The sequence below is a fragment of the Leptopilina heterotoma genome, unplaced genomic scaffold (genome assembly GCF_015476425.1).
Source record: "Leptopilina heterotoma isolate Lh14 unplaced genomic scaffold, ASM1547642v1 Lhet_42, whole genome shotgun sequence".
Classification (NCBI taxonomy): domain Eukaryota; kingdom Metazoa; phylum Arthropoda; class Insecta; order Hymenoptera; family Figitidae; genus Leptopilina; species Leptopilina heterotoma.
The window spans coordinates 825,646-837,398 of NW_025111078.1; the positions used below are offsets into that span (position 1 = coordinate 825,646).

The following is an 11,753-nucleotide window of genomic DNA, read 5'->3' on the forward strand; positions in this document are numbered from 1 at the left end:
AGGAAGTAACACAGACTTCGCGAAACCCTAAAACTTAAGAAATGGAGAACCCAACTTTTAGCGTTATGCACCGCAACAAAAGGAATGAAGCACTTGAACATCATTGAGTAGTTCAATTTGCAAGTTGCAAACAATTTGTTTGAAGTAAATACAAAAGTGATAACAACTCCTCTTCCTATGAGCAACCTATTCATTTTCCTTCTAACCGAATTCATTGAAAGTAGTACCCTGAACGTCTGTTTCGATTTATTAAAAGAAAGTTTATAGAATTGTAGAATACGTTCAAAATTACTTACCGATAAAAAAAGCTAAGTAATCAGAGACACCAAGATTCGTCGTATTATACGACAAACCATTGTAAACGACTGCATTTGCAACCCAATCGAATGCTAAAATAAAAAATTTCTTCCTGATATTGGGATTCGTTATTAAATCCATTGGGGTAGCTGATGGTGGTGGTGGTCTGTCTTCAGTCTCCATTTCCTCTGAGAATTCGGCGGAATTTTTTCCATTACAGGCAACTCCTTGACGTCTTAAAATATCCATCTAGAAAAATGTTTTCTTTAGAACTGTGTTTACGTTTATAAATACAAAACTATTTGACAATTGTGGTACAAAATTGATCCAAACTTTGCTGTAGTGCTTACCTCCATTTTTCTCAAAAAATTCGTGGGCACTGTTTTACCATTCATTTTTGCCATGTGCTGAACAATTTCTTCCGCCTCGTCTATCCTATTTTTACTGAGAAGCCACCTTGGAGACTCCGGAATGATCCAATAGTAGCTAAAGAGTAGAATAAATGGAACTGATGTGGCTAATGATAAAGTGTACCAATGTCTCAGAAGGTATCCCTAAAAGAAAAAAAGGATTAAATATTAGCAGCAAAGTTCTCTAATATATCTAGAAACTAAATATTCCACTCAATAATTAATTAATCTCGAATAATTAAACGTTGTGGAAAAATAAAATTATTGCATCCGTAAATTAAGTCTAACTGTTATTGTGAATTAAACACGAACTGTTATTTAAATTTTTCCGTTTTCTTCAGTGAGAAAAACAATACGATTGATTTATAATGCAATGATAATCATCTTATTTACCTACTACTAATGAATTTTTTAAAAATACTCACCAATAACGCGAGAAGTGACATTGCAGATGCGAAAAACATGCAAATGACCATGCCAGCGAAGGTTCTGTACCTCGGTCCCATTAATTCGAGGGCTGTAATAAAAATGTTTTTGTTTTCAATTAAACACACTTCCGACTACTTTGAAAAAAAATTGTCCCTAGATATTACTTGATTAAATGACAAATTAAAAAAGCAGAAGATTAAAATTATTTGTTTTCTAATTAATTTAGGATACCCTTAATTTATAAATGTAATAATTAGTTACTTTTTTTTGTAAAAGTACATACCGAGGATGAAGGGAATTTGATAGATGGCAGGAAAGAAAAGGCCATTGACGGTTCTTAACGCTGTGTAGATGACATAATTGGGACTGAAACTAGTGGCTATGGAGAAAATAACCTCTAAGAAGAGTATAGCGAAAAAGGCTGTTCTCCTGCCCCATTTGTCTGCGATCCAGCCGAAGACAACATTTCCAAATAAACTTCCCACGTAGAAAAACGTCGTCGACGTGGAAGGCCACCAACTGTTGTCGCAAACGAGGTCTAGCTATGTGGATGCAAAGTGCCATTAAAATTAAATTTAATTACAAATTTTTTTCTGTTTGATGCTAATTCGAATTTTCTTCCAATCTCGAATTACCACATTTTACAATTTTTAAAAGAAAAGAGTAGAAAAAATTAGGTAAAGAAAGACATTCTTATGTTATTGGTTTTGGAAAGAGGATTTGATTTCTGAATCTAAAGAAGAAGCACTTCCTTATTTCGAATCTGAGTGTTCGAGTGATTTATATTTTAATCACGCATCATGAATTACGTGCGTTACGATACGTTCAACGTAATTACACCGACAATCGGAAGGCACGTTGAATTTGTTGAATGACAGCAATGTGTACTTGTTGCGTAGTCATCATACACGTGTTGGCTGTGACACGTCACAATTGTTACCAAAGGAGTGCAATGTTTTTATGCGCGCATCAAAGAATATTTATTTTATTCGTTCAGAATTAAAACAAGAAGAGAGAAAGATCGTTGAAAGATCGTTGGTCGTACCAACGTCGATCACATCTATATTCTCATCCAGTGATGTGTTGATATATAATTCTTTTACATGGTTACAGTAATAGCAATCTGTGTTGGTGGCTCCCACAGAAAGAGGTGTCCATCACCCTCAGTTGACAGGAGGAACGTGCCCCCTTTCTCTCTTGGCCCCTCATCTTCACCCTTTGCTCCACTCCACCGTCCTTCCCCACTGTTTAGTCAATCTCTTTCACAATCACCAACATGATTGTTTCCCTTTCTGTTTTTCATTTCATCAAAAATTCTCTTTTTACAAATTGACAATTTTTCTGGAGCATTAAGAGTATGATGACCCAATATTCCATTGGGTATTCGAGAACATTTTCAACAGGAGTAAAATTTGCATCAGCAAATTTTCTTTGTCATCTGAATCTCTATCTAGAAATAAATCCCACCGCTGCCACCATTAATATTTCTCATCTCATTTCACTAAATGCTTTACTTTGTCAAGTACAATACCGATATTTGTTCATACAGATTGTAAACATTGCAATACAGATTTTGAATATCACAATACGGATGGTAAACATTGCAATACTAATTTTTAGTATTTCAATATCGTTCGTTAACATTGCAACTCGGTTTTTCAACATTGCGGTATTGTAATTGCAAATGACACTACAATTCAGATTATAAACTGTAACACAGATTTTAAGATAGAAAAAATCCAACAACTTGAATAGCAATCCTAAATATTTAATATCAAAAAGAATAGATTGCAAAAATAGAGCAACATTGAGGGAATTCAGATTCTGTTATAGAACAAATTCCTCTAGTTTGAAAATCTTGTTAAAAAATTTTCTCAGTTTATAAAAGATCAAACGAAATTTTGTTTAGAGAGCGTGAAAAATAAAGCTTAAAGCTTAAGGCGAGAAAAATGTAGTATAGTCCCTTTAATGGAACATTTTTTTTTACGTTGACGTATTCATAGGCATGAGCGGAATGGTCGAAGGTTATTGAAATTCGCGAGGACGAGTGCAACAGTAATTTAATAATCCAAGGGGAGAATTGGCTGATTCATCGATTCTTGTGGTGAACTGTAAATTTACCTCGTATACTCCCCACCCTCCCTCTCACTATCTCTCTCTTTCTCTCTTTTTCTTTCATTATCAGGAAATTAGATTTTTCGCCGAATAACATAAAAAGTAAGAGATGAGGGACTTTCAATAATGTTCATCAACATTCATACCTCTCGTTTATTAAATTTTCCCAACCACGTATTTTAACTTTACTTTGAAAAAAAAACAATTTCTTTTACCATCTAATGGAATTTCAAGTGTGGGAAATATGTTTTTTCTTTCTCTGAACATATTGTTGACAATTTAGATTTTATTTCCACAATTAGCTATGTGATATGGGAAATATTTTTTATCGTAGAGGATCTATTTCTATAGTAAATGGAGATTTATTTTTCTCTTTGTTCGGTCAATTAAGATTAGAAAAATTGTCCCCTTTTTGTCGGGGATGATATATTTTTTTGAAAATTAAGATAAAAGATAATTTTGGATCTATAGTTAACTGTGAACAACAGTTTTACCATTGGTGGTGAAAAGAGACAATAAAAGTAGATGAGATGATTAATAGATGCATCTTTTTGAAGTGAACGATTTATCTTAAGGACTCGTGCGGTATTAACCTTATGAATGAAATAATAGATAGCTGCTGAAAGCCGGAGATAAGCGCATACGTGTATCGTTGGATAAGTAGATAATAATGTTCGTGCATATTCAATAATGCCAATGTGTGTTTAGTAGGTAAGTATGTAACTACGTCACAAGCCGCAGTTGCTTTCTGGTTCATGCACGATTCGAGCCTGTGATGACGTGTAGGCGACACACTGACTTTTGCTTCCGATCCGATGATTTATTGGGCTCGATTTAGGAGTTGCGACTTAATCATAATCACTCCCCACTACATCGAGTCCCGGAACAAGTCATTGTCTTTTCCGTATCGAGCATCACGGTCCCATGCACTTTACACGAATGATTGTTTCTTTATGTATACTTTTTTTTCGCACTGATCAAATTCAAATGCAATTGTTTGCAGAATTAACAATTTTAATTGTTATTTTTCCGTTACAAATGGTAAATATTATACAATATCAACAAATTTGAATACCGATTGGAAGAATTGTGATACAGATTTTGATCAATACAGTACGGATTGTAAATATTCAAATATAACTTTTAAACATTGTAATTCGGATTGTAAACATTGCAATACTGTTTTTCATCATTGACATACTGATTGTAAACATTGCAACACTGTTTTTCAATATTGCCACACTGATTATAAACATTGCAACATAGATTTTAAGCATTACAATTTAAATTGTAAACATTGCAACAATATTGTTTAACATTGCTATACGGATTGTAAGCATTGCAACATAGATTCTAAACATTACAACACCGATTGTAAACATTGCAATACTGATTGTAAACACTGCAATAATTTGACCTAAGATTTAACAATTCCCAATGTAATATAAAATTTTAATTAGAACAAATAGTGCAAAGTAAATATGCAACTAAATATCAAACAGTATGCAATCCTTTATTTAAAAAAAAAATTTGTCAGAATTTGATTTAAAAAACCCAATTTGGCATAATTTGAGTTTAAAAAAACAATTTGGCATAATTGAAGACAAAAATTAAATATTTTCAACGAATGAGAGTGCAGAGCTTTAAGCTAATAAAAATAAACGTGAAATTCATATAACGGAGAATAATCAGAGAAGGGTGGAAATAATGAAGGGGCGTGTTTACGTCATACAAAGAAAAATTGTGGATTGTATGTATTTACGGATGAGATGTACCCTTTTGTATAGATAAAAGCCAGAGGCATGCATGAGCGTTTGATCGCAATGTATCACATGACCGGATGTGGGGGTAGGTAAATTGGTCGTCAATTGCTGACGCCACCAAGAGCTGCAATTTATTTGGTCTTATATACGTTTACGCCTATTTTCACCTGTCGAATTCATTTTCGTTCACTCACCCCACATTATATCCCTCCTCTTTTCATTCTATTCACAATTCTTCTTTTCATAACATTAACCCATATATAATATTTTCATAATATTCTCTTTTTTTTCTCTTACAAACTTCTTTCTCTATTTCCTGCTTCTATTAAGTTTTCAAAAATTCAGCAGACAAATTTTAATACTGTTTGTTTTACTCCACATATTAAAAATAGAAATAATACTGTATTGTTTTTTTGCCCAGATTCTATTTTGTCTGACCATAAACTGTTCATTTCACTGAAGGAAGATGAATGTTTGAAAGTTTTCAACAGTTCCATCGTGTACTGTCCTTAACCACTTATAATCGAAGGTCGCAAATTTTTTTTTTGCAACCGGAAGTACTTCAGATTTAATTCTTCAAATGCCCTTATTATAGCAATTTGACCAATAAACTTGTCATTACACATAATCAGAACCATTTACTTTTACTATTTTTATTTCAAATCATTCAAAGAGATTAAAGTTGTTGACAAAAATGGATTACAGGCAAAATCTAAAGTTAAAGATTAAAAATTTAAAGTTAAAGATTAAAAATTTAAAGTTAAAGGTTGAAAATTTAAATCTTAACGTTAAAAAAACAAAATTTGTATAGAATGTTGAATGCATTTTTAAAATTTAGAGATTTTGTAATCCATTTTTCTCAATGAAAACAAAAAATGTAAAAATGTAACAAAAGAGTGAAAGAGAGATGATGTTACCTCTGTGACGAGGGTACTGTCGTAGTCTCTAGTGTCATAGTCCCATCCGTGACGACATTTAGTAATTGGCCAGTTGGGATTGCTGACCGGTGGCGGTGGAAGACGATTTGGTGGATAAATCAAATTCGACGATATTATGGATGATGACGAAGTTGAACTCTCGAATTGAGAGTCATTTGATAAGAAACTATCTAACCATGACTCAACAATTGAGGTGTAATTTACATCGTACATTGTACACCTGTCATATTCTCTTCTTCCATCTGACCTAATTCTATAAGGCAGTGAAAGAGCCTTACGTTCATCCAGGCTCAGAATACTTGTTAAGTTATCCAGTTCTGGTATTTTGCACCAGTGATCTGGCGATGCGCTGACAAACACCTTAAAAATAAAAAAAATAGTAACTTGAAAATGAATAGCACTTTAAAAATAAATAGATACAGCAAAACCTTTTCCAGAAATCAATTTTAAAATTCAACCCTCTCGAAATGTATAGTTGCACATAAGTTTTTTGTTATAACGTATACTAAATATAATTTTTTCTGTTAGAAAATGCTTGAATGTAAATGATGTCGATTTAAAAATTTTGCAGTAGGGTTTGTAAAAAAACTCCAAATATAAGTGTGTCAATTGAAGTTTGAGGAGGGACCTTTTAGGAGTACTCTTACGATGTCAATGTTCTAAAAAGCTTCAAGTAGAACTGTTTGAATTAACAAAAAAAAATATAACTGAACCTCGACATTTAATTTGCAATAAACCAACTAATTGAATCGTCTTTGTAAACTTTTAATATCCATTTCATTTCCGAAACAACCTTTTCTAATTAAAAAAATATATGAGCACCTGTTGCTGGCAATTTTCAACTTGAAATTTAAAAAGCCCTAACAATTTTCATTCCTCGAGAAAAATGTAAAATTGGGTTACGTTGCATAAAAATTATTTATTCATCAGGACACGAAGAGTCTAAAATTTGGGATATGGTATAAATATAGAAGAGGATAAAATACAAATGAAGAAAATATAAGAAATACAAGTGTGAAAAGTACAAAAAATACAGGTAAAGAAAGTACGAAAAATACAAGTGAAGAAAATACAAAACATACAAGTGAAAAAAATACAAAACATACAAGTGAAGAAAGTACGAAAAATACAAAAAATACAAGTGAAGAAAATAAAAAAAATAAAGAACAAAAAAAAGAAATTCAAGTAAAGAAAATACAAGAAAAGAATAATTTAAAAATAAAAAATAATCTTTAAAGGATTCTTAAAAAGGAATTTTATAAATAAATTAAAAAGTTGTGACGTATGTTTGAGCAAAATGACCTTAAGATTTGCAGGTACACATAAAGGATGCACACGTTTTCTGCATATATATATACATAATGACAATGAAAACAGTAAAACCTACTTTCTTTTATACAAACAAAAGAAACCATCTCATATCTGAATTTTCTAGAAAGTAATATAAGAAAGATGAGAAACATGAGGTATGGATTTTCCATTCAGACTGAATGATAAAAGCGGACCAAATATACACACAAACACACACACACAAGCACAAAAGAAAACGAGCCAAAAAGCTTAAAGAGATACTTGACAGAATAATTTTTTGATTAATGACAATGATTTTTAGATTTTTGTTATAAAATTTTATTTAAAAAAAAAGTTTAACCTCATTCGTTCAAATTTTAATATAATATGCGTATATTATTTGATGGACGATACACTTGGGAAATGAGAAACAAACAATTCTGATGTGAATTCAATAACTTTAAGTTATAGCAGTTTCCAAGAGTTTTCATATTATTTTATTTTTAAATATAGAACTGAAATGTAGAGACGTCATGAGAAATATAATAAATAGAAGTAAATAATATGAAATTTTTCATTCCCTCTTCAGAAAAGATTTAAAAAAAATATTAGTTTTTATAATAAAATTGCAATAATTTCATTGCATTACTTTTATCATTGCAATACTGATTGTAAACATTGCAATATAGATTTTAAACGTTATAATTCAGATTGTAAACATTGCAATACTGTTTTTCAACATTGACATACTGATTGTAAACATTGCAATACTAATACCGATTTTTATTTACATTACACCGATTGTAAACATTACAAAACAGATTTTAAACATTATAATTTAAATTGTAAACATTGCAATACTGTTTTTCAACATTGCCATACTGATTGTAAACATTGCAATACTAATACCGATTTTTATTTACATTACACCGATTGTAAACATTACAAAACAGATTTTAAACATTATAATTTAAATTGTAAACATTGCAATACTGTTTTTCAACATTGCCATACTGATTGTAAACATTGCAATACTAATACCGATTTTTATTTACATTACACCGATTGTAAACATTACAAAACAGATTTTAAACATTATAATTTAAATTGTAAACATTGCAATACTGTTTTTCAACATTGCCATACTGATTGTAAAGATTGCAATACTAATACCGATTTTTATTTACATTACACCGATTGTAAACATTACAAAACAGATTTTAAACATTATAATTTAAATTGTAAACATTGCAATACTGTTTTTCAACATTGCCATACTGATTGTAAACATTGCAATACTAATACCGATTTTTATTTACATTACACCGATTGTAAACATTACAAAACAGATTTTAAACATTATAATTTAAATTGTAAACATTGCAATACTGTTTTTCAACATTGCCATACTGATTGTAAACATTGCAATACTAATACCGATTTTTATTTACATTACACCGATTGTAAACATTACAAAACAGATTTTAAACATTATAATTTAAATTGTAAACATTGCAATACTGTTTTTCAACATTGCCATACTGATTGTAAACATTGCAATACTAATACCGATTTTTATTTACATTACACTGATTGTAAACATTACAAAACAGATTTTAAACATTATAATTTAAAGTGTAAACATTGCAATACTGTTTTTCAACATTGCTATACTGATTGTAAACATTGCAATAAAGTTGTTTAACAGTGCAATACTAATATCGATTGTAAACATTACAATACAGATTTTAAACATTTTAATTTAAATTGTAAACATTGCAATAAATAAACAATAAAAATTAATTATAAAATAAATAATTAAAATAGATTAAAGAGAAATAAATAAGAAGTAACAAATACTAAATTAAAAGAATATAAATTATTTTTATCACAATTACCATACATACAAATAATTACATAAAATTACAGCCAAGAACAATATTCAACAACAATTGAATTTGTTGAAAGAGAAATACAAATGATTTCCTCATTTATACAGTCCATTATTATTAATATAAATGATGATTTTATATTCATATGGAACCCGAATTTTATTATTTGAATAAAGAAATACATGAAAGGAACATGATTATATGCTCTTTAGAAATTAAATTCGAGCTGAAGAGAAAAATGAAAAATACAATTGAAAGGAAAAATTACATTATTTAAAATTATTCTCAAAGTTAAATATACTTGAGGAAAACAATAAAACTGGATGGCTAAGTAAAATAATAAATAGTGAAAACAATAAAAAAAATAAATAGTAAAGTATACAACAGTGGATTGGTAAATAAAATAATAAATAAAATCAATAAAAAATAATAGAGTAGAGGTAATACCTAATTATAAATAGATTTTGGTTTTGAATTTCAGTTTATAAATAGATTAAATCTACAAAATTTATAAATAAAAAAAAATGTCTCAATCAAATATGTTTTTGCAATGAAACGCCAAGTAATATTTTTAGAAAAATTGAGATAACACAAATTTTTCTTTTATTAATTAATTTAAAAATGCAAAAACGAATTTTTATTTTAAGAGAACTAATTTTATTTGCATATTTTCATTAAAAACCCATAATATTGAGTTTCTATCTTTATCATTTATATATTTTCCTCTTATTTAAATAATAATTATGAAAAAAATTTACTTTATTCATAAAAGATTTTGATACTTGATATTCAAACATTCATATCTGAGAAAATAAATTATGAAGGGGAAAAAGCTTTTATCATAAAACATAAAAGAAAATCAAATGAATCCACAGAAACTCTTTATCCAAAAAAAAGAGTATCATTAACAAGAGAGAGAGAGACAGGAAATTAATTCTTTTTTTTTGCGAAAAAAATTTCATTTACAGACCGCAGTGTACAATTTTTTTTTTCTTTGACCTTCCTTCGTCTTATCAAATAAACTAGGTCAGTTTTAATGGATTAATTTCCTGGACCAAAATTGACTCTGAAATCGATTTATGTTACGTAAAGAAGTTAAAGACAAGAAATCTGATACAAGAAAACAAAACGAAACCCCATTTGGAACATCAAAGATTGAACTAATGATGAGAGGCGAAAATATGATATGCGGGGTTTTTGTATTGGTATTTCAGATATTCGGTATTCGGAAGAAGAAATATAATGGAGATAAATAAAATGTAAAAAGGGATTATAATTGATGGTAAGAAATAATGATAGGGATTTCTAGAACTATTTGTCGGAGTTTTAAAATTAAAGTAAGACAAGTGGAAACTCTATTCTAAATAATCAATGGACAAGTGATCACTTTGTGTCTCAAGAGACGATTGACAACTTTGCCCTAAGAATGTGCTCAACTTGTAAATTATAGGATCAAAAGAAATTCGATTTTATTTTTATTTATATATTTTTCTTTCAAAACGAAAAACTGTCGAGAAAATTTTGCAGAGCTCATTGAAAACTAGACGTTATTTGGAGTTTCCACCCATAAGTATCAATGCATACGACCAGTAATCGCGGTACACTTTTTTGGACCATTTGGATCTTTGTGAGCCATGCAATGCAATCATTGTCCTAAGAAAGCACGGACTATTAAACAAGGAGAATGAGCATCACGATACATATATAGGAATGTCAACTTCTATCAAAGGAATATTTATTCCAAAATTGCAGAAAAAAATAAGTTTAAAAAAATTTTTTTTTTAAAGTTTTCATGAAACTTAGAATTTGAAAATCAATCGGTTGTCTTTGGATTACCAAAAAATACGATTGTGTAGAGTAGAATAACGTCGAACGATATTTGAAGAAAGACGGGAAAACAAAAAAGTGTGAATATTGCAATACAGTTTTTCATCATTGTAATACTGATGGTAAACATTGCAATATAGATTTTAAACATTATGATTCGGATTGTAAACATTGCAATACTATTTTTCAACATTGCAATACTGTTTTTTAACATTGCAATACTGTTTTTTAACATTGCCATACTGATTGTAAATATTGCAACATAGATTTTAAACACTATAATTTAAATTGTAAACATTGCAATAATGTTTTTCAGCATTGCCATTCTGATTGTAAACATTGCAACCTGGATTTTGGATATTTAATTTTGGATTGGAGAGATTACAAAACAATGGTGTCAACCTGGATTTTAGACATTTTATTTTGGATTGTAATGATTTAAAAACAAGCCTAAAAAATTATAAGTATACCAATTCATATTGCAAACATTGCGATATAGTATTTCATTTTTAAACACTTTAGTTCAGATTGTAAACATTGCAATACTGATTGTAAATATAACAACATGGATATTAGACATTTTAATTTCGTTATCAACATTGCAACATAGATTTTAAACTTTATAATTGAAATTGTAAACATTGTAATGTAGGTTTTCAACATTGCCATAAGGATTGTAAACATTTTAAAATAAAAATTAAATAAAAAATAAAACATAGATTCTAAACATTATAATTTAGATTGCAAACATTGCAATAAAGAATTTCATCATTGGAATACTGATTCTAAATA

General features: G+C 29.3%; 1 protein-coding gene across 3 annotated transcripts in view; it reads right to left on the reverse strand.

Annotated features, from left to right (window-relative positions):
- Positions 1 to 11,753, reverse strand: part of LOC122506535 (tubulin beta chain-like) — a 39,722-nt gene that overhangs the window by 11,128 nt on the left and 16,841 nt on the right. For 2 of the 3 annotated variants that reach the window (XM_043618770.1, XM_043618771.1), the window contains exons 3-7: positions 5,932 to 6,312; positions 1,420 to 1,678; positions 1,133 to 1,224; positions 648 to 851; positions 297 to 546 (exon numbers count right to left, since the gene is read on the reverse strand). In XM_043618770.1, the coding sequence (XP_043474705.1) occupies positions 297 to 546; positions 648 to 851; positions 1,133 to 1,224; positions 1,420 to 1,678; positions 5,932 to 6,312 (1,186 nt within the window). The remainder of the gene's footprint in view (positions 1 to 296; positions 547 to 647; positions 852 to 1,132; positions 1,225 to 1,419; positions 1,679 to 5,931; positions 6,313 to 11,753) is intronic. The other variant, XM_043618772.1, reaches the window with a different exon arrangement.